The sequence below is a fragment of the Lissotriton vulgaris genome, chromosome 10, assembly GCF_964263255.1.
Source record: "Lissotriton vulgaris chromosome 10, aLisVul1.2, whole genome shotgun sequence".
Lineage (NCBI taxonomy): Eukaryota > Metazoa > Chordata > Amphibia > Caudata > Salamandridae > Lissotriton > Lissotriton vulgaris.
This window is the reverse complement of record NC_141698.1, coordinates 735681879-735706534: the sequence shown is the minus strand read 5'-3', so window position 1 is coordinate 735706534 and position 24656 is coordinate 735681879. Positions and strand designations below refer to the sequence as shown.

The 24656-nt window shown below is 44.4% G+C and overlaps 1 protein-coding gene across 2 annotated transcripts in view; it reads right to left on the bottom strand.

Annotated features, from left to right (window-relative positions):
• MPP7 (MAGUK p55 scaffold protein 7) overlaps positions 1 to 24656 on the bottom strand; it is a 985108-nt gene that overhangs the window by 70070 nt on the left and 890382 nt on the right. For both annotated transcript variants that reach the window (XM_086941601.1, XM_086941600.1), the window contains one exon: positions 11557 to 11637. In XM_086941601.1, coding sequence (XP_086797727.1) covers positions 11557 to 11637 — 81 coding nt within the window. The remainder of the gene's footprint in view (positions 1 to 11556; positions 11638 to 24656) is intronic.

Genomic DNA, 24656 nt, shown 5'->3' with positions numbered 1-24656 from the left:
TAAGTGTGTTCTTATTACTGAGAAAACACTTTATGGATGTACAATGGCCAGTGGTTTTAATTAATGTGCCCCTTTGCTTAAGCTCTATTTTTAGTTACTTCATAGGAATCCCACTATCATCCTCCTGATTACATTGCCCAGGAACGTAGGAATGAAGGATTGCTCTTGCTGTCTTTTCATACCATTAAAATGTTGGAGCAATACAAAATACACCAATGGACCTTCTGCACCTACTAGTAGTCGCATACCTTCGTTTTTTGATGCTAATGACCAAACCAAGCTCTTTGCAGCTTGTCCCCACCAAACACTCCACAAATAAATAAATAAATGTATCCAGAGGCGGTCTGTTCCATATGCCCCCCTTAAACGTCATGGAGAGCTGAACCATGTGAGACCTAGTTCGATTTGATGGGTATATTGTTGAAAGAAAAGACAAGACAGTGCTAAATTTGTAAAAGAATGTGTTGGCGACAAAAGCTCTGTTCCAGTGGTGCTATTAAAAATCAGTGCACAAGGCTGCGTGCTTTTGACTTCACCTCATGCCTCTTTAATCCACTACCAGGCACTGCTGTCCCTATATTTCACTCTTGCAGGCCTCTGCTTTTTCCCTTTGTGGCAGTTTTTCCATCTTTCTCTTTCTTTCCCATTTGTGGTCAATTTCTGATGAGGAAAAATAATGTCCGGTTCCTAAAAATGAATGCAGGTGGCCACCCCCAACTCAACTTAAGCACTGCTCAAGAGACTTTCCTACTAAAAAAGCCACTGACTGTGTGCTCTGGATTGCCTAAGCCGGAAACATAGTCTGGTAGGAATCAACTTAGATTATATGCATTTATTTTCTCTGAGGAAAAGAAGTTGCTTTCTGCCAGACCCACCAGGAATAAAGCCCAGGTGGTCTTCTCACTAAAGCTGAATTTACGTAACAAGGCACTTGTTTATTACCCTTGTGGGAGTGCATAACTTGCCCCTACCCCCATCAGACAATCGAGGATCACACACATCTTTCACCCTGCCTTGGTGTGTGCATTTACCTACATTACATTCTCCACCAACCATCAGGATCAGTTCTACACTGACCGAGAATCATCGTTACAAAAACATGGATTGTCTTATGCCAGTATATTATACTCCACAATTTGCTGGAAATCCCTGCTTTCCGAAATTTCCGAATGCAGTAATCAGATATCTAGAAATTATGAAATCGTCCTGGCTTCGATTTAACTTTTAAAGCATTAAACGTTGCTACCGAATGATTACAAAAAAGTGAGATAAAGTATAAGTATAAGTATAAACCATTTTATAACGCGCTCCGTTACTGGAGAGTATCCTGGCGCGGGAAAAAAGAGAAAAGCAGACAACAGAGCACAGGAAAGAACCTTAGTTTACACTATTAAATAGATGTGTTTTCAGATGTTTTTTTGAAGGCAGCTACTGTAGGTGTGGAGCGCAGGTGAAAAGGAAGAGCATTCCAGGCGCGAGCCACAACCACAGAGATCGACTGGCCGCCAAGTCTGGCACGTTTAAAACGGGGAAGGGTCAGTTTAAACAGAGTGGAGGATCTTAGGGTGCGTGCAGGGGCATAACTGATGAATCTTTTTCTCAAATACTGGGGACCCAGATTATGGGTAGCACGAAACGCCAGTACCAGAGATTTAAACAAGATGCGCTGTGCAACAGGAAGCCAGTGGAGAGTGCGCATCTCAGCGCGCACGCTCTTCCATCTGGGGATGTTAAATAGTAGACGGACAGCCGCGTTCTGGATAATTTGCAGTCGTTTTACTAGATAAGAGGGGATGCCACTGAACAATGCATTTGCATAGTCCAACCTGGCCAGTATGAGTGCCCGAGCAACAGATTCCCTGGCATCTCTTGGGAGCAGGGGAAAGAATTTGCGGAGCATTTTTAATGTGGCAAAACAGGTACCAGTAAGTTTTTTTATGTGGTGTTCGAATTTAAGGTCCTCTGCGAACCAAATGCCAAGATTTTTTGCAGGTCTCCCCATCTCTTTCGGGCTGGGAATGTCAGGAGGCCAAAGAGTGCTCATAAACGAGGGGGGAAAAGAACCATAAAAAAGCACTTCAGATTTGTCCTCGTTGCACTTCAACTGGGCCTTCGTTAGCCAGCGAAATACAGAGGACAAACATAGATGGACTGTAGATGTGTCCAAATTATCATCTGGCCAGGTGAACAGCAGTTGGGTATCATCTGCATACCCTATGATCTTAGCCCCGAACTGTTCCGCTAGATAAACCAGGGGGGTGATGTAGATGTTGAACAGTAAGGGGCTAAGGGTGGATCCCTGCGGGACACCTGTAAGCAGAGGTTTGGGCTCAGAGGCATGGGGAGGCAACCAGACCTGCTGAGTCCTATCAGAAAGGAAGGAGGACAGCCAGTCTAGCACAACCCCTCCAATGCCTATGTCGGCCAGCCGGCCAAGGAGAAGTCCATGGGGGACGGTATCGAACGCGGCAGAGAGGTCCAATAGGATTAGGACCGCTCTGCCGCCTCCGTCTAAACAGTCCCGAATGGACTCGCTCATCTCCAACAGGGCCGTCTCGGTGCTGTATGCGGCCCTAAAGCCCGATTGAGCCGGGTGGAGGGCATTGGAAGTTTCAATAAAGCTCTCTAATTGTTGGAATGCCACCTTCTCACAGATTTTCGTGAGTGCCGGTAGGAGGGAGATAGGTCGATAATACCCTGGGGCCGTCCAGTCCAGTCCTGGTTTCTTCAGAAGCGGCAGAAGCTTGGCCTGTTTCCAAACAAGAGGAACCTCGCCCGTAGCCAGTGAGAGGTTCACTATCTGCGTGATCTCAGAGCAGACAATTTCTGCCACCTCTGAAAGCACCCGGGCTGGGCACGGATCGGCTGGAGAACCAGATTTCAAGGACTGAAGTAGAGGGAGAGTAACGTCCTCTACAATCCGCACAAAGTTCGTAAACTGCTGTCCGGAACTAGGACATAGGGAGGGACAAGGGTCAGCTGCAGAGCAGTCGGCAGAAAGAGCTGCTAAAAGGTCTTGCTGGATCATCGTTATTTTGGTAATAAAAAAGGAGGACAACTCCTCGCACCATTGCATCGAGGGTGGATGGGAAACAGCCTCAGCGATGGGTGCCACAAAGCTTTTAACAATGGCAAAGATCTCTCTGCCATTGTTATCTGCCCTGGCGATGCGCCCAGCATAGTAGTTCCCCTTAGCAACCTTAATGGCTGCGTAGTAATCTTTTTGGGCAAGCCGTAGAGTGGATTTAGCCTCGGGGCTGTAAGCACATCTCCACGCTCGTTCAAGCTTTTTACACCCCAGTTTCAGTTCCCTCAATTCTGGGGAAAACCAAGGTTGGGATGGGGAGCGTCTGGATCTGGCCACCGTGGTCTGCTTAGTGGCGGCGGAAGCCGCCTGCTGTACCCACTCATTAAATTCGTCGACCGCATCGACCAGAAGCGTCTTAGCTTTTGGGCGAGTTTTAGCCAGAGCCTGTCTAAACGCAGGCAAATTGATTTTTTGGGAGTGACAGATAGATGGCGGGGGTCTAAGCTCCATAGTCTCCCACTTGAATCTGACCAGATCATGGTCAGACCAGGTTGTTTTTTCAACCGCCACAGACTGGATGGGGAAATTGGAGCATACCAGATCAAGCAGGTGGCCACCCGTATGCGTCGGGGCAGTCACCCATTGCTTGAGCTGAGCAAGCTCAAGGATTTCACCAAGCCTGTGGGCTTCAGGGGAGTCAGGAACATCCATGTGAATGTTTAGGTCGCCGACCAATAGAAACTTAGGGAAGCCTAGGGCCCGCGGAACCAAATATTCTTCCAAGGAGTCCAGGAAGTGGGTAGCCGCACCCGGGGGTGCATCTTATTGTCATTTCTTTTTGGGGGGAGTTGAATTCATGCAACGTGGCCTAGAATGAAATAATGGAAAGAAAATATATTCTTTGAGTGTCATCGATTGATAATTATACATTTTAAATAATGGTTACTTTGCTTTGTTTACACAAAATGTGCAGTAGCTCCAAGTGTTTCCACTTGGACTTCTTAAAACTATACGAGTTTTAACTTCCATGCTCTAAAGAAAAACTTTGAGCACAATTCCCTGTGCTTACATATCATATGCCTGCGTCAAACTCAAAATAAATGATGTTTATGCCAGAGTCATGAATCCCAGTTAAAGTGCAGCATCTACTTGCTTCCAAGGGCCCTTGAGCGGATCAACCATTAGCCTGACGGTTTAAACAGTTTGACGTGTTCACAAAAACAAAAAAAGTGCTTTTTATCCTCCGTATGAACATTTGTTTTTAAATATGCCTGAAGAAAAGGATAAGGAAAGATAAGTGTCAAATGGAGGTCGAGCGGACGTTTCGCCACAAGCAGAGGGTAAGATGGAACCTTCTGCCGCGTGCCGCTGGAAGGGGAAGCAATCTGCAGGAACAACCATTTTTTTGAAGTGGCCAAAGTATTTTCTCAAGGAAAATATTCTGTTAGTCGTATAACCTTAAATATGAAAATGTGTCCGGTTTATATCGTGAGTGTGAGTGTGTGTGTGTGTGTACGAGAGAGAGAACAGGTGAAAGTTATTTTTTTGAGTTTTAACAGAAAGTTGGCCGTCTAGAAGCCAGATGACTCAGGACCCGGTTAGGGATTCCAGACTCATTCAGAACAGTAGATGGCTTGGCATAAAGTATGCTTTTATTGGGAATGACTAGTTAGCACAACGATTTGCTTCGTGAATATTCAACACTGTTCAATTTTTCTTTTGGGTAATGTAGTGGAGGCAAATAGCTTTGCAGATAAAACCGAACAGCTAGAATTAAACGCACATTTCTAAGAGTCGCCAATGCAAAGTATGCAGCGGAGGTCAAAATGGTCAAGCCTCTATCGACATAGAGGGTGCTTGTCTGACTTTGTGGCTCAATGGAATGCGGTTCCACCCCAGGGATCTGCGTCTGGATCAGTGGTTGTGTACGTTACTGCTCAGCTCCACCTACTTTAAGATCAATAAATTACAAACTGACTGGATTACATGTTGCGTCATATTTCAAAGTAATATTGAACCCTTATTTCAAACGCCCTCCTATTATTCTGCGCTTATGAGGTAAGGACTAGTAACACCATCAGCTCATAATTGTACTCTATACAGTGCTCAATTTGAACCGGTGGGACCCACTGGCACTCATTTTGGGGGATGGTGCATATTTTTCCTCATCAGACATTTCTCATTTGCAAGAGGAACAAACATTTACAATGCAATAGGTCTCGCATTCACACGAGTTTGAGCTATTGGCATTGTAAATGACAATTCCTTTTATTTATGTTTTGGATTTTAAAACATACATAAAAGGCATTGTCATTTAAAATACTAATAGCTTAAACTCTCGCAAATGCAAGACCTATTGCGTTGCAATAAAGGGCCTTCTCAACAGCTTGTTAGATTGTAAATATCAGAGGAAGAGACCGGCCTGCGACGTCTTCAAAGTAGAGATAAATAGTGCAGTGAAGATGTCTAAGTGTTGTAAATTTCACAGACACAAAGTGTGAAGTGAGAGTTAAATATGATCGGAGCTATAACACTAAAAGTGCTCCATGCATGCCAGTTTGCTTGACCACCTCCCTCCCTCTTGTCTAAGCCATTTGCAATCTTTCCTCACACTTCAACAAACCAATCAATTCTGCAGAATCCAGCTACTTACCATATCCAAACAAGCATTTGCAAGGCCAACAGGTCACACCTTTTGGACATATTGACTTTGCCAATGGCTTTTATTGATGCTGGACTCTGTGTAGCATGGCCAAAAGGAAAAATAGGTACAAAGATGCCGTCACAGCGTAATTTGTGCGACCTATTCATGTCTAATTTTGGATTTGCTGGACTACAAAATGCAGCAAGATTTTTTTTTACGGATCAGAGATGGAGTAAAAAATTTTTTTAAAAAGTAAAATATAAGTAGGCAATAAAGTGATTTTCTAAGGTGAAAGTGTGGCAGCAATTTGCTGGTTGGTTCTTTCAGATAATTTTAAAAAATGTATTAGAAGACCACGTGTGGGGCGAAAGGGGGAGATAATGGGGCATGAGGGAGAGGAGCAGCTCCTAATGCGGTACAACGTAAGTGCTTGGGGGAGAAGCTCACGTGCGAGAATGCAACACGGAGTAAGAAAGGAGATGGTGTGGGGAAACGCGCTGGAGGGAGAGCGATAGAAAATACATGCACTCTCCTGGAGTGCCTTAGCAAAACTAAAACAGAAGGTCCCAAAAAGTAAGTGGAAGTAGGATACAAGGCCGCCGAATCAATGGATGGTATAGAGCTTATGCTGCAAGAGGAGGACAAACACAAAATTGAACAGGATGGATAAGGAAAGTCATTGGTTAGGAAGCAAGCAAATGAGATGCAAAATAAAGCCAAGCAAAGGGCAAGTGCCAAGTCCATTGTAAATTCATGGTAAGACCACAATAGGTCTTCTCTAACCAGATTGCTCGTGCTGTGTGGAGGCGAGACCTAAAAAAGGTAAATCCAATTCAAAGTCTACTGGTCAGTGATATTTTAGCTATTCATCAGTTTGCACCCTATTTTCGTGCTCACATTGAGCGCTTTTAGTTGTCTGCCTGTGACCAATTCCTTGATCCCACATTTCCACCGGCTACCAAATCTAACCTATAGGTATAACAGTGTTAACTTGCCTTTCTCACTAAGCCCTTTAACATTCCATTACCAACTAGGACACATCTACTTTACCATGAATCACTGATCTAACCAATGACATCTCTTCTGATCAACTCATAGAGCCTAACACAAACAAGACATCCAGCTGCTGTCGACACCACCTCTATAAGTACAATATAAATATCTCACTGGACCTGTATTTCTTCCACTATGCCTGTAAAGTGCTTTATGTCCTGACCCAGAAAGCTCTACACAAAATGCATACTTATTTATAAAACTTTTAAAAATATTTTTTATAATTCAACTATTAGCAACAATAAATGCACACATCACATGTTCACAGTAGTTTCACATACTATTTGATCTATTTTCACAAACAGCTCTAGCTGAACACATCACAACATACTCCTGTACGTATAAAATTGAGTGCCCCATCCTACATGGAGGGACAAAATAATTTTCTATGTATAGGAGTTTCTTCGGAGATGTTCAGCTAGAGCTGCATATGAAAATATATGTCAAACAGTGGACTTGTGATTTATGCATTTATTGGTGGTAATAAAAAGTTGAAATAGAAAAAATAATCAAAAAATGTTTTGAATATTTATGCATATTGTAGAGTTTTCTGGGTCAGAGCATAAAGCAGTTTACAGGCATAGTGGAAGAAACACAGGTTGAGGGGGATGTGTGTATTGTATTTATGGTTCTGATTTCCCTCTTGTTCCAGACCTAAAATTATATCAGTAGAGGGTACCTTCTTTGTTCTGGTAATACCACCTCTATAGCATAAGCATCAATGACAATAAGTGTTCTTAAACATAATGATTCAGTGTGCTTCATTGTTTGTTTCTTATACTTCTCTTTTCTAAGTAAAATTGATTTGAAATAATGCAACATTTACACTTGCATTTTAGATCATTACAAAAACTGAACTACCACGGATGCACGCTTAAGGAAATACGATTTGTGAGCCTTACCCTCTCAGAGGCAAATTAACGTTTGTGCAAAAGTATACAAATAGTATGATATGAGAATAGATTTAGAACTCGACCTTTTAAAACCTATATGCATACTTTTGCATATAATGAAGTAAATCTCACTAAAGTTTTGCTTTACTGCAGTAAATCCGGTTCCCCCAACGACCCAGCACCCCCAGACATAATAATGGCAGCATCTCAAATCACTCTGCCCATAATTAAGGACATCCTAAACGCCTCCATTTCATCCAGTGTGGTCCCGACTGCCTGGAAGCAGGCTATGGTCAGAGCTCTAGTGAAGAAGCCCAACTTGGACCCTAATGATCTGAGTAATTATCGCCCCATATCCCTGCTCCCATGGATCAGCAAGATTCTGGAAAAATATATCAATAAACAGCTAATCACTTTTCTGGAAGATCACCAACTACTGGACCCGACCCAGACGGGCTTCAGACCCAAGCATGGGACCGAGACCGCACTCCTTATGGTCACTGAGGAAGCGCGAAAGATCTTGGATCAAGGAGGATCAGTGGCAGTGATCCTCCTTGATCTCAGCGCGGCCTTTGACACGGTTAGCCATAACACTCTGCTATATCGCATGTCCCAGGTTGGGATTGAAGACAAAGCCTTGTCCTGGTTCAAATCTTTCCTCCAAGACAGATCTTTCTGTGTGTTTGAAGACGACTCTGTCTCTGCCAGCAGACCTTTGAATTGTGGAGTCCCTCAGGGATCATCTCTAAGCCCTGCACTTTTTAATTTGTACATGAGGCCACTGGCTGACGTCGTCCGTCCGTATGGGATTAAGATCATTTCCTACGCGGACGATACGCAGCTGGTGGTCTCCATGACTCAGGAAGCCACTCCATCGGCTCCAGGCGGGCTCAGAGAGTGTCTCGAGGAAGTGAAGACCTGGATGTCCCTTTCTTCGTTAAAACTGAATGGGGACAAAACGGAGCTGATGATCCTGGGCTCCCCAGACCCCAGCATTCCCCCCTCTTTATGGCCACCCAGTCTGGGCCCCCCACCTACTCCCAAAAACAGTATCAAAAGCCTTGGAGTTTGGCTTGACAGATCCCTGTCCTTTAACACGCAGTCCACAAAACTCTCGGCCACCTGTTTTGGCATCATGAAAATGTTGAAAAGAATCCTCCCCCTCCTTCCCTGGGAGGCCAAACAAACTGCCATACAAGGCTTAATTCAATCGCGACTCGATTTCAACAACATACTTTATCTTGGTGCCCCCGAATCCACCCTCAGAAGGCTCCAGATAGTTCAAAACTGCGCAGCACGCATTCTATTAGACCTTCCCCGCAGACAGTCAGTGAGAGCAGGCCTGACTACCCTCCACTGGCTACCGGTGCGACAGAGGGTCCTGTTTAAAGCCATGTGCACCGCGCACCAGGCCTTCTGGAACACTGGCCCAAAAATTACCCAAGACTTAATTACCCATTATGTGCCCAACAGAAGCCTCCGCTCCAGTCAAATATTTCTTGCAAAAACCCCCAAAATAAAAAGATCTAGATCCGGAGGCAGGACCTTCTCCTTCAACGGTGCTAGAGCCTGGAACGCCCTCCCACTGTACCTTAGAGCTAATTCTAACCTCTCAACCTTCCGCAGACAATTAAAGACCCATTTATTTCACTCAATCTAGATAATCTCATCCCTAATTCCCCTCTAAGCCTGTTGTAGGTACTCGGTTCTCTTAGCGCTTGGACGCCTCCGGGCAGCAATTCGCGCTATACAAATGTACATCCTATCCTATCCTACCCTACTGAGCGTATATTAATGGCTACAAACGTGCTACTGTACTGGACCACGTGAATGAATAGTGTACAGGTAAGTGAGAAAATCATCATGACAGGGTATCTGAAAGAGAACTAATATCTGCTCAGGTTCTAAAGGAGGAGCAACATAGAGATAATCATAGGTTTAGCGGCTAGAGAGAAGTTTTGGAGATCCGCAGGGGCTATGGGGTGTTTCACTCAGAGAGATGGAGCCTTCAGGTGAAAAAAGCAAGGTGAGCCTTCTGGTGCAATACTTGTAAACACTGAGGCACTATTGGGTGAAAAGAGGCTGGCATTATTGATTTCACTGGCAATTTCTCATTTTATAAGGGGACCTTTAGGGTCCCTATGTTCCATTAGTAAACCCCAATAACAATGCCCCACGGCACATGCAGATGCCTCTGTGTTGGGTTAATTTCTTTTTTTTTTGGGGGGGGGGTGCTCAAATAAATTACTCCTCATAACAGGTCACATTTAGCCTGGGGAAGGTAGGTCGTAGTGATTTTCTGGCATTAGCTTAATTATAGGTTTTCATTTTTCAGGTTGCTGGTGTGATAAAGACTCGTTTCAGCTAGTTTGTTGAAGGCTATTTGGAGTAAGGTGACAGTCTACTGCCTAAATACGTTTACATCGATTTCTTAATTGACCACCATCCTTCAGTTATCCTCAGTCGCAATCAAAGAGGTGAATGCAATTTCTGCAACTAAATATATATGCAATAGTTTAGTAGCTATGTTTCGCAAAATGATTTTCTAGTTCATGTAGATGGTTACGGCACAAGCAGGATCATGGGAGATACCACTGTTATCCGTGGAGGCCATGGAAGGGTCCAGCTTTGGCAGTTAATAGAGATCCCGATTAGTTTCTGGCATCACATCTCAACCACATGTAAAATGGTCTGAGGATTACATCAAGCAGGCGAGTGACCAGGTGACTAAAATATAATCTTGAGGACTTGAGCAATTTGGGCATTAGAACTAATATGACATTTGACAACATGTACAACATACTATAGCTATAGGGTTACATGCAAATGTCTGAGGTCGCCTACCACAGACTTTCCATACATATGGAATGACGCAAACATTTTGGTGGCAAACTAGGCTTTGTTTAAGCCTCAGCCCTCTGGAACTCTCTTCCTTTAACTTACACATAAAACGTATGTACAATGCAGGAAGTCCCTGAAGAAGCAAAGGGCCTGATTTAGAATGCGGTGAAAGGGGTTGCAACTTCGAGAGAGTACCCTTTTGTCATACTGAAGGTACGCTCAACTCATGTAGAGTCTGGCGGATTCTCAGTATGTCAGTGGTGGACACTACTCTGTCTTTACCACTGACATACACCTCCAACGACCGACCCGATGGAGTAATAGCCTTCAGAAGCTTTTTCCGTTTTTTTACCTGCACTATTTAGAGTGAGTGAACAAATGTCAAGTTTTTACTATCACTTATCGCCATCTAAAAAGAGAAGGAAAGTGAAAGTAAAAACATTTCAATTACCACCCCGCCCCCACACACACAATGGAAGAATACTCCCATGTCGATGCGGTGATTGCTTTTTTTCTCCTTTCCAAAATGAAAATCCCGCTTTGGGATTTTATTTTTGAAAAACAAAAACATTTTAAGTGTGTGGTACAGCCAGCTCCATCATGGCGATGGAGCTGTACGATACACTTTCCATGCACTGATTGAAGCCGCAGTGACAGAGGTTCCTGCCAATGTAGGAGAGGTCTACAGGAGCAGTGGACAACTCTAAAGTTGGAGTGTGGTTACTCAGTCAGGGCAACAAAGTAAAATACTCTGTCAATCTGATAGAGGAACTGCAGGCAAAAACTTTCCGCACAAACCTAAAAGAACTCTGGCACGAATTTTCCTTCATATTTCCTTTGCATAAATCTCCTTCACTCGCTTAATCTAACCCACTTTTAGTGCACCGTAGTGTCAGCCAAGTTGCACTAGCCTGACACAAAAAGAAAAGAAATAAGATATAAACAAATAAAATTAGATTATCTATGGACGATTTGATTTACATTCACACATTTCAACTTATCACAAAGTTGGTGACAACATTGTGTCTTCATGTCAAAAAGGAACCTTGATATTATTTCACGTTTGTTTAACCAAATGCTTTTTGTAATGTACTTACGTGGTACTGTTACCCCGTAATGCTGGGTATTCCCGATTAACACCTTTCGCTTCAGTTCATTCAGTCCTACTCCCATGGGACCTGAAACGAAAAATTGTGCTTGTTAAGTAAAAAGAAGATCTAAAAGAAACATGCATTTGTACAAACTCGATGGTGCAGAGAACTGGAATCGTATAAATGTCCAGGAATTAGTTCCCATACCATCGGGCATTAATGAGACCATTTGCAAAGATGAACTGAACAGGACATGAAACAAAAACAAAGTCGGGTACCCTTCCAATTTAACTTCCACTAAGCATGGATTGGAACTGCGATTATGTGTCGAAGAATATATTCTAAATAACCTTGTTTTGGTAATTTCAGTACATTACTTTAATTACAGTCAAGAGAAAATTATGTTTTCGCAGATTATGCTTCACGTATTTCCTGTGATGTAAACTTTCCTCCAGATAAATTGAGCATGAATAGCATGGCAATGGAGATTCCAGATAATGCATTTCAAATATTTCACAGGTCGAAAAAAACTTTCAAATACATATGTACAGAAAACATCTGCTTCTTACTACGTCTTCTCTTACAAAACTGTATTATCAACATTGAGCTCTCATGTCTTTGGAAGTCAAAGCTACGGATACAGGACAAATTAATTGTGGAAGGTAATACTGGAATTTATTTGTAACTTCCTTTGCATCAGAAAAAGTCTTAGTTATTTCAACGCAAAGAAAAAGCAAAACTGTAATCTATATGAGTGGCAATGGGTTTCATCTAATGGAGTGGGCGTATTGAGTGAATATGATTTGGCTATATTAAGAAAGAGTGTAGGGGGTTAAAGAGAAATTAGGCCATTGAAATGGGCTCGATGTCAGAGTGGGCCTTGGTTTAATTTATTAATGGCAGTATGGGAATTATATAAACCACCTGATTGAACCAATAGCGGTTTCTTTCAACTGTTTGATACCACTGCTCAACCCTCTTTGAAATATACCAATTTCACCATCCTTGATGATTTTATCGTTCATGTTGACGATCCGAGTCGTTCCTTTGCTGCCCACCTCACCGACACCTTGGCTGGTATGAACGTTGTACAACTAGTCCAATCTCTCACACATAAGGCAGGACATACTCTGGACTTGATTTTTTCAATTATCACTAACCTAAAGGTCGCCACTTCTGATGGTCTTTTCAGATCATTTTCTTATTCCATTTTCTTTTAATGGGGTATTCCACTGGAAAAAGTCAGACACCTCCTGAATGGAGAAGAAGTTGGCACAACATCTCGGAGGTTTCTCTCTCTCAAATCCTATGCTACACATCTCACTCTCCAAGGGGCACTTTAGACCTGGACGTGGCTCTTTTCAAAATGACTGCAGTCTTAAGAAAGTACTCCCTTTGGGACATAATCATACCACATATATCGATTCACAAACTGTTGACTCTTGCCACACCACACAATCACACAATGGCCAATTAATCCAAAAGTATAAATGTTTATTTTTCAATATTTCATTGTCCTTTTTATGTTGGACAATATACTTGATGATTTTATGTTTATTCTTGTATAAATATGATTTTTGATAAAAATGTTTGCCCATGATAATTTGTTCTTGTTGCACAGTATTATGTTATGAAATGGTTTTTTTTAAATAAAAAAAAAAGAGTATTTCGAATAACTTGGAGGAGAAGATTGCGAAACAGTGCATTGATATTTTGTGTTTTTATTAAGAGCTAAATTGCTCGTATCTGTTTTTTTTTTTTAAAGCTTCATGAAATATTGAAAAATAAACATTTATACTTTTGGATTAATTGCCCATTGTGTGATTGTGTGGTGTGGCAAGAGTCAACGGTTTGTGGTTGTGGATTCGCAAAGGCCGAAATTCTGCGAATTTCGGCCTTTGCGAATGCGAATTTCAATGATACATATGGCCCTTAATCTTTAGTGTGCATATGGGTGTGATGGATTTAAGAGGGTATTAATTCATCTGGTTGGTATGGGTTTCTGTAAGTGGGTTAATTTGTTATCTGTTTGAGCTTGGGTCTTCTCTACTTGAGCAGATTTAGGTGTTCTCTATTTGAGTGGGTATGATGGGCTTACTCTCCTTGAATATGAAGGATTTAGATAGTTTCATTGGGCGTATGTTTGATCTCAATCAGTGGACATGGGCTCAATCTATTTGCGTTTTTACTCTGTTTTGGTAGGGGGATTGACCAACTAGAGGAAAGCATGCACAGAATATTAGAGACGTTAATGACTGACATATGACTTGTGGGACACCCCCGCGCCGCACGGCCACCAGCTACTGCGTGTGCCCCAGTGCCTGCCTCTGCCTCAGCGCCGGCCTCGCTGCCGCCTTGAGCGCTCCCCTTTGGTTTCGCCGGTTTTTTGACCGAAATTTGTGCTTGTTTCTTTGTATGCCGTATGATCGTTTGTTAACTGTTTTGCCTCCGTTTTGACCTGCATTGTTGCCTGTATTTTTGTACCGTTTCTTCTTCGTGTTTTGCCCTCCATTTGTGCATTTGTGCTTGTCTCCTTCCTGTTTGCCCGCCTACCTCGCCGCCCCCCCTCCCCGCTCCCGCTTCCCGCCACCGCCATTAGCCCCGCCCCTTTTCTCTTCTGTTCCCTCCCCGCTCCCGCCTCCCAGCTGCTCCGCCCACCCGCGCACTTCGCCTTTAAATGGCGACCGTGCGAACGCGCAGCGGTCATGCGCAGCGGGCGCGCCGATTGTGCGCCGAAGGCGCGCCAAAGGTAAGCCCGTCTACGCCCGTCCGCGACCGGATCGCGTCCAGCGCCAGGACCCCTGGCCCCCGAAGACCCCGACCGACCCGCCTGACGTACTCTGCCGCCTCCCTCACCGCACTCAACACCGGCCGACTCCCAGAATGCCATCAAGCCACTCCACGACGTACCCACGGACCTTTCAGCTGCCACGCCTGCAAGTTCTCCTGCATCCGGACCAGCCTCGCACCAGCACCCGCCAAGTCGAACACCAGCAGCACCCACCTCAAGTGCATCCTGCTCAACACCCGCTCCGTCCACAGACACGCCATCGAACTCTGGAACCTTCTAGACGCCACAGCTCCTGACGTTGCCTTCCTCACGGAGACCTGGATGAACGCCTCTTCAGCTCCCGACATCGCCATCGCTATCCCAGAGGGCTACAAGATCGTCCGGAGGGACCGAAACGCCAACCAGATGGGAGGAGGCATCGCCATCATCCACAGGAACACCATCCGTCTCACGACCAGCACCGACAACACCCTGACCAGCGCCGAACACCTGCATTTCCAGATCCACACCAACCCGAACACCACCCTCAGAGGCACCCTGATCTACCGACCCCCTGGACCACGCACACAATTCAGCGAGGACATCGCCGACTTCGTCAGCCCGCACGCCCTCCCTCCGCTGACTACATCCTCCTGGGAGACCTCAACTTCCATCTAGAGAACAACAACGACCGCAACACCAGCACCCTGCTCGCCAACCTCGCCAACCTGGGACTCAAGCAACTGGTGTCCACCCCCACCCACCTCGCCGGACACACACTCGACGCAGTCTTCTCTTCCAGCACAGACATCGACTTCAGCCACGCCACAGAGCTTCAATGGACGGACCACAGCTGCGTCCACTTCACCTTCAAGAGAACGACGACCCACCAACACCAGCAACAGGCCGCCCACAGAAGCTGGAACAAGATCACAGCAGACCAGCTCGCCACCTCCCTGAGCCAGCACCCTCCTGCCAGCTCAGCGAACCCCAGCCAGGCCGTCGACAACCTCACGAAGTGGATCAGCAACTGCGCGGACGAACTCGCCCCACTGAGGACCCCGCCTAGCAGACCCGGCAGCAAGAAGGCTCCATGGTTCACCGATGAACTCAAGAGCTCCAAGAAGAACTGCCGAGCCCTCGAGAAAGTCTGGAGAAAGGAACCGACACCGGACAACAGGACCTCCTTCAAACTTGCCACCCGGAAACACCACCAGCTGATCCGCGCCGCCAAGAAAACAGCATTCAAGGACCGGTTGGACAACAACGCACACAACTGCAAGGAACTCTTCAACATCGTGAAAGAGCTTTCCAACCCCAGCGCAGGAAACAACGACATCACCCCATCGCAAGACCTCTGCAACTCCCTCGCTTCATACTTCCACAACAAGATCGCGGACATACACAACAGCTTCTACAACCAACCAACGCACACCATGACCGAACAACCACCCCCCACCACCACCCTCCACGCCTGGACCCCGATCAGCACTGAAGACACCATCTGCACGATGAACTCCATCCACTCCGGGTCACCGACCGACCCCTGCCCTCACCACGTCTTCAACAAGGCCGACGCTGTCATCGCACCCCACCTGCGAGACATCATCAACACATCCTTCGATACCACCATCTTCCCTGAGAGCTGGAAACACGCCGAACTCAGCGCTCTACTCAAGAAACCAACAGCGGACCCCACCGACCTTAAGAACTACCGCCCCATCTCGCTCCTCCCGTTTCCAGCCAAAGTCATCGAGAAGACCGTCAACAAGCAGATGGCCGCCTTCCTCGAGACGAACGGATCCCTCGACCCCTCACAGTCCGGCTTCCGAGCCAATCACAGCACCGAGACCGCCCTCATCGCCGCCACCGATGACATCCGAGCCCTGATGGACAATGGAGAAACAGCGGCCCTCATCCTCCTAGACCGCTCCGCGGCATTCGACACGGTCTGCCACCGCACCCTAGTACGGCGCCTCAGCAACATCGGAATCCAGGACAAGGCGCTGGAATGGATCATCTCCTTCCTCGACGGAAGAACACAGAGAGTCCGCCTACCACCGTACAAGTCAGAGGCCTCCGAAGTCATCTGCGGCGTCCCTCAAGGATCATCTCTGAGCCCCACCCTCTTCAACGTCTACATGAGCCCCCTCGCGGCCATCGTACGCAAACACAACCTCAGCATAATCTCCTACGCCGACGACACCCAGCTGATCCTCTCCCTGACCAACGACCCCACCGCCGCCAGAGCCAACCTGCATGAAGGGATGAAAGAGGTAGCCGAGTGGATGACGACCAGCCGCCTGAAACTGAACTCGGACAAGACGGAGGTCCTCATCCTGGGCCCCTCACCCTCCGCCTGGGACGACTCCTGGTGGCCTCCCGCCCTGGGCACCGCACCCAAACCGACAGACCATGCACGCAACCTGGGCTTCATCCTGGACTCCTCCCTCTCCATGACCAGGCAAGTCAACAACGTCTCCTCGGCGTGCTTCAACATCCTACGCATGCTACGGAAGATCTTCTGGTGGATCCCCACCGAGACCAGGAAGACCGTCACCCAGGCCCTCGTCACCAGCCGACTGGACTACGGCAACGCCCTCTACGCCGGTACCACCGCCAAGCTCCAGAAGAGACTCCAGCGGATCCAGAACGCCTCAGCCAGACTCATCCTCGACATCCCACGAACCAGCCACATCTCCGGACATCTGAGAGACCTTCACTGGCTCCCCGTCAACAAAAGAATCACCTTCCGCCTCCTCACCCACGCACACAAAGCCCTACACGACCAAGGCCCGAGCTACCTCAACAGCCGAGTCAACTTCTACGCTCCCAAACGCCACCTCCGATCAGCCAACCACGCCCTCGCCGCCGTCCCCCGCATCCGAAGAGCGACTACAGGAGGAAGGTCCTTCTCCTTCCTGGCCGCCAAGACCTGGAACTCCCTCCCGACCGACCTGCGCCTGACCCAAGACCACCTCTCCTTCAGGAAGAAGCTGAAGACCTGGCTGTTCGAGCAGTAGCGGCACCCCCCCCCCCCCCCAAGCGCCTTGAGACACTACGGGTATGTAGCGCGCTTTATAAGTGTCATTGATTGATTGATATAGAAATGACATTTGGTGAAACAAACATTTTGGCAGATTATGGGTTTAGAGCACCAGTACTGTTATGTGCTCAGGTTAGGCACATGAGTCAAAGAGGCTCATTTCTTACATTGTTTTTTTTTCCACAAAGAAATTTCTGCTGTGACCTTTGGTACATATTTGTGTGCATGACAATGTTGGTTAGTTTCTCTGAAACTACTTTGGTTTCACATCTAACCTAGCACAACATTATCACAATGCCTAGAACATCATGTACAAGACCATTCTACGCATTATGTACAAATATCTTCATTTACAGGGCGACATGGTTATCTATATATCTATAACAATTTATCTTTATGCACATCGCAAGGCTGCTTTCTATTTTACATAAAGAGCATCCCAAAAGATTAGCAGAGGAGGCACTTCAGCTGACACTGAGGGTCCCTGCATGCCGAGACTTCACCACACAGTGGTCTGACATCTCCGAGAGGGGATATCCAGTTTCTGACCAAGACGGGCTCCTGCATTCTCTCCTGCCAGGTTATCGGGTTGGATTGTCCCTTGGGGGAAATTCTCATCTTCACTCCTACACACACTCTAGGAACACTTAGGGCACAGTTCTGCATAGTAGGAGTAGACCTGATTACTGCCTTGCCTATATGCCTGTATGTATATATACACACATACACACTGTTTTAGCAACATGGTAGAACTGTATCTACAATTTATGTATTTAGTGCTTGTTATCACTTTCTTCTGCTTCTGTCTACTGAATATCGCAGCACATTTTCTATACAAGAATAATTTTAGTTCAATAAATATATTTAAAACGTTCCACTGTGTATTCTCTGTATATTTCTCTAAGCTCGACTGACTGAGTAAAAGGTTCTGATCTGTTTTCACGATCCCCGAGAGGTCAGGGTTGTCCTGCTCAGTGGTTGCCAGAAACTATTCGCTCCCGGGTAAGGTTAGGGGGGCTTCTTGTGGCACTGTGAGCTTGCTGATCTCTAGGCCAACGTATCTTGTGGGGGTGACCAGAATTAGTCTAAACACTTCATAAACGTGCAGGTCCTACAGATTTGTAGGAACTACACTACAGTAAGTTGATACAAAGACAGGAAAAGAGTTTATCAGCCACTGTTTCCACCTGGCTGAAATAAAAATCAATACGCAATAAAGCTTTCAACACAGTCAGGTGAGCCAGAGGAGTATTCCCTTACTGAAGGATCAGCCTCTTAGAAAGAGCTACCATCGTCCACCAGCACAATGTGTGCACTGTCAATCAGAAATGTTTTCCCTTTGTCTTGACAAGGTAAGAAAAGTTATGATGGCTATAAGATGATTAATTCTAATAACCATAAAGGATATAATAAGTGGGAATCACCAAGGTTTTGGCATCAGGCAAATTACGCATAATACTATTATCAGGGCCCAAAATAGAGGAGGGTGCAGGTGGAAAGGGATCCCCCCACCCCCACTATTTTCAGAAAGGGCATTCCATTCTCCTAGACCACACTGGGAAATGTCAATTTGTACCACAGCACTGCAGCTGCTTGCATTTATCAACACTGGATGTCTGAAGTCTAGATTCAGGGTGTTTGTAAACCTCCATCCCACTGACAACTTGATGGTCATTTTGGAGAGTGACCCAAGAGAGGTTAACTTTTAACCTCTACTTTGAGGAACAGGGAAGTTGGCAAAATTATCCCTTCTGCAAATATGAAGCAGTTGGGTGCTATGCAACAGAACGAATAAAAGCAGTTAACAAACATGCATTAGGAGAAAGTTCAATGTTGAAAAAATACACCCAGCCCATTGTTTCCTCATTAAAACAGTTTAAATTTGTACTTTCCAACTTCCATGCGTCTGTAAAAAAATATTGTCACTTTCATAAATTTCTGAGTTTAGTTACAAGTTAACCTGTTGAAAAGATAAGAGTTGTATAAAAAGTAAAACCAAAAAATATTCCTTTCACAAGCGTTTGTGATCATGTTAATTTGTTGTTTTTGCAAAATGAGTCCTTCACATTTTTTATGAGGATTATTATAATGGCCTGACAGCTCTTCATGGTAACACTTCCTTCGACATCAGTGATTTGCATATTATAAGTAGTTCACCCAATGTTTTCCTTCGGGTTAATGCACTGACCATTATTCTTCCATAGGCATAGTTTGAAGTTCCGTAGTTCAGTGGTAAATCCAAAATAGGGGGCAAACAGCAGCCGTGGCACATGTAAGTAAGAGCGGGACGGCCGGGTGATGGGGGGGGGTGTTTTGGGGGGGAATGTAATTATGTGGATGAGGGGGGAGGATTTCTCCAGATTATCACGAGGGAAAATTAAACAATTAATTTCACCTTGGGCAGGGATCCAGAGCACACTATATTTAGAAATGATATTTTCATATTAACGTATTCCTTCATTCGGGATAGATGACACCAAACGTAAATGTTCAATAGTTTTATTCATAGCAGTGTTCACCTCTTGGGAATCACTGTACCTGTCACTCAAGCTTGAGTGACAGGTACAGTGATTCCCAAGAAATGAACACTGCTATGAATAAAACTATTGAAAATTTACGTTTGGTGTCATCTATCCCGAATGAAGGAATACGTTAATATGAAAATATCATTTCTAAATATAGTGTGCTCTGGATCCCTGCCCAATTAGAATAAGAGGGAGGTTCTTGTACCTCTTCTCTTTGCAGAGGTTAAGGTTTTCCTCTGGCCAAGAAGCACCTACCAAGACACTAAGACAAGCTAATACTTTACCGTGAGAAGTTGAGCGCCAAAATTTCTGAACACTTAAAAACCTACTCATAGACTATTCAATTAATTTCACCTTGTCTGTCGAAATCCCCCACACCACTAGGCCCCACCACTCTTATCTGCACGAGCCACGCCTGGCAAACAGCTGTTGCTCCATATTTCAGATTGTGAGTCAAACACAAAGTAAACAGGGACCCAGGGGTTCCCCCTGTACACATTTCTGCTAGTTTTATGTGAAGGGCTTTGCAAAGGGGAAATATGTGGGTTTACCAGTCGGTAGGGCTAGAAAAAAAACAAATAGAATCTTCGTTTTGCCATGCAGGACTCTGAATTGCACAGTGCAAATAAGAGAACATAGTATTTCCCCCTGACAGTTTTGCCAACTAAAATTCCTGGCGACCTCATACTTTCTCACCTTTGGAAGGACGCCAGCAACACTAGCCCTGCTGTTATTCACACGCTTCAGGTTTAGTATGAAGCTGAGCTATCTCATGGCTTGAAATAGAACTAGAAGAGATAGTGGATGATAAAATGGCAGCAAGTACTAGGAACTACATTGCAAGGGAAGCGAACATAGTAAAAGGAGTAAATTACAGAAGAATAATTCTGTGATGCGCACTGGGGAGAGATTGATCTGGAAAAGCAAAGTTAAACAACTCAGCAGCCTTCACAAACAGCGGTACAAGAGCTTGTAGACACACCCGCAATCAAGGCAGTAGCCATAAAACACCCTCCTCCACTTCTTAAGTTTCCATCCTGAGTCGCAGAGGGACAGTATCCCTTTTAGCCAATTTCTTCGGCTCAGGAGGAATTGTTCAGGTTTGAATGATTTCGATAAACATGCTGAGGTTCTTAAGAAGAGGTTCAAGGACAGGGGTTACCCCAAGAAGCTCCTATCCCATTCTCTGAAAAGAGCTAGGTTCTATGATCGGGATGCCTTGCTCGATAATTCTGAAAATAATAAGGAACCACTGGACAAGCTGGTCTTTGTTAGCAAATTTTCGAACATTAGCAATCAGATAAAAAATGTGGTGAATTAGAACTGGCACATTCTCAATCATGGTAGGGAAGCTCTCACTAGAATGTAATGATGTCCATCCTTTATTGGTTATTGTTACAATCCTGTATGCGTGTACATTATGAGTTTTTTTGCTATCATTGTAAGCCATTTGGGGCTTCTCTGCTATCACTATATATTTTTTGGGATGTTTAATATTGCGGTTTTAAAAGAGACCCAAACGGGCCACATGTGATGCAAAATACATGTTTAGCCTCGACAAGTATTGTTTGGGTCCTTACATGACGCTAAGTATACATACTTTGCATCTTTTATGTCTATCATCATGCTAATACATATTGGTTATGGGTGCGTATAATACCCTTTGTAGAGATAGAATGAATAAGCACGTGGTGCGTCTCTACTTCCAATATGGCGGTCGCTATTTGCCATGTATTGTACTAGCCAACCCTTACTCCTATATGTGGCCGGATATGGATTGAATAACATTCGGTCACCGAGTGTAGTTCAGGTGTATTTAAAGACTCTACTTCGGTATGAATGTCTATTTCTGAATTCCTGACTACATCCTGAGGCGTATGCCTCGTGACCGTTTGCATCAAAAAACAGTTATGTGGCGCGAGGGGTCGGGTAATATATGTATTCATTTACTTGGCCGTCTCTCTCCCCGGGGCTTACGTTTATGTTTCATCTTTTTCTTTAGACTATCGGCATCGTGGTATTCACTATCGGGCGGGACTTTATGAGGCCGCGTGGTACCACGTTTCTGTATTACTAAACGCGAAAGGGATCAAGACCGCGTGCGGCCTTGCATACTTAGATTTTAAGGTAAAAACGTTGCTTAATTTACCTCTTTAGGCAATCGTGTTTTACTTTTTAGTGGAGCTTTATAGCATGGGCGCTTTTAGTAATGTCCCTCATTAGTAAGGACCTCCCATTTGTATTGTTTTGTACGCCACATTGAAAATGTGGGTGGCCAGACAATTTCACGAGTTGATTTTTAGGTATAAATATTTCCCTCCCCTACTGCCGTAAAGGTTCGGTTGGGGCATGAAAGTAAGGATATCTAGAGGCTATTTGAATTCCCTTGAGGCGCTACTATTCCAGTCCTGTAATATATCCCCTTTCCTTCCTTTTTTCAGCTTCATATTTTAATCGTGAAAAGTGTTTTTGGCATGCCACATTGAGTGTGACCTTTCTGAGATAAATAAAATTGAATATATTTGTATATGTTTACCTTTTTGTTTTTATTTTTAATTTTATACTGACTACATTTCCCTCTTGTTCATCTGACTGGTGAGTAAAGAGTATTGTGGCAAACTGATGTGTGGTGCGTAACATTTTACCAAAAGGAGGTCTCCTTGTTGACTTCAGCAGCCAGAAAAATACAACACTCAACACTGTGAACTATGTTCCATCCAGCTCTAAGTGAGTGGAGGAGGTTGGCTAACATGTCAGTCATACCACTTGAGGTAATTCTTAAATATCCTACCATCTCAGTCTTTTGCCCTTTCTATCTATTCTTCTTTGTAATTTTTCTCCTTGACTTCCTTCTTTCTTTTAGTGTTTATCCATCCATTCGATGTCTCTCTCCATCCGTCCTTGTCATAATCCATCAACTCGACCATCTCTCTACCCTTCTTTCTCCCATCCATCCCTCCTCACCAGACATTCTTCTCTCATTTCAGTCCTTTGTCTATCGAACCATCATCCATCCTTCTCTCCAGAAACACTTTTTCCACTGATCCCTTCATCCCCCTCTCTGCCCATTTTGCTCATCATCCATCTATTGCTCCATCTATCATCTCCATTTTTCTCTCCATACACCATTCTCTCCATCCAGCACTCCATGGTTTTCTCTATCCATCCATGTCTGCATTCATCCATCCATCCACCCCTCCCATCCCTCCTCCTTTTCAACACCACCTTTCTACATTTCATTGCAAGAGACTGTATTCACAAGTTCCTTGGAGATACAAGTCAAAGGAACCATAAACAAATTAAATGTTTTAGAGTAGCATAATTGCGGCTTCATTCTTTGAAGTTTGGCTAGGCCATTTATATATTTACCTTTGACCTTATGTACTCGCGTGATGCAATAATACCAATGCAATATGGTGCAATAAAGGTATAGAAGGTGCATTTATTGTGTGTTGGAGACGTGTGTGTGCATATTAACATTTTCCTTTTCAGAGACATCTGGATTAATGATATTAATCTTCTGTAGGTTTAGATTGTAAGGTGGTGTGCTAAAATGCAGTTAATGCAGTGCATCTGCCAAGGATTAGTGCGAATGAATCATATTTGTTTTTAATGCTTTCTTTATAAACTGTGACCGGTGTCACTTTTGTTTAACAAAATATGTATTAGTTTACTGTGCCACATATAACAGTATAGTATAAAATAGTCTGATTCCTTTATTAAAGATTTCATTTATTAGATTACATATAGGTAGTAGAATTGATATGCATTTGAAGTAAACTGTTAAGTTAGCATGATTGCGGCCTTTAAGCTTGCAGTCGAGACATTTAATACGAACGTGAAAGTTGTTTTTCTACTTGTTTTCTCCTCTGCAGGTGCGGACCAAAGGCATTCATTCTGTAGTAAAAAGCATACTGTATTTCAGAAATAGTGAGGCGAGGAAGATCTGGCAAGGTCAAATAACTTTCAAGAAGGACTGTCCTTTATTAGGGATTCTTTTCGTGCAATAGGAAGGGAGGACCTATGGACCGTACCTGCGGAATCTTGCCTAGGTACTTCAAAAAAAATCTTTAGCTAGTGCCTTGAAAGATTACAAATTGACAAGTATTTTACAGACAGTTAACCCCTCTAGTTAAACTTTGGGTTTGGGGATATTAAGTCCCAATACAAATTGGAGCCGGTGTTGGATTCAATACAACCGCCATTAGCTAAGAAGTTGAATTTGCAATTTAGATCTGGGACGCTCCCGTTTCACGCTTCAACTAATAAGTGGGTGGGTGCTACCCCTCGCCTTTTTCCTGGGTGCCTAGTGGAGGAAGAAACAGTCATTCATATATTGTTCTTCTGCTTGGCATACAAGCAGGCTAGGTCTAAGTGGGTTATTCAACTCTGCAGAAACCTGGGTATAAGAAATTACATAGAATTTTATAAGATCCTAAAATCTGATACTAACCCGGTTTATGTTGTTGCAATTTCTAAATTTCTATTTGCTATGTGGTGTATACGAAGGCATCTACTCAAAAATTGATATGACAATAAGTACTACCAGCTCCTACTTGTCATTTGTTGTGATTCTGGACTCTGTAAAAATTAAGCCTGTAAGTGTAGGTATTTGCTGATTAATTCATGCAAGAAATAGTAATACCTGCTAACTGGCTGCTATTTTGATCCTGGGTGCTATAAAAACATTGGATGTGAATCATCTTTTTAAAAAAAAATATTCTCAGTTTAAATTATATTTTTAATGTATGTTTGAACAGATTAA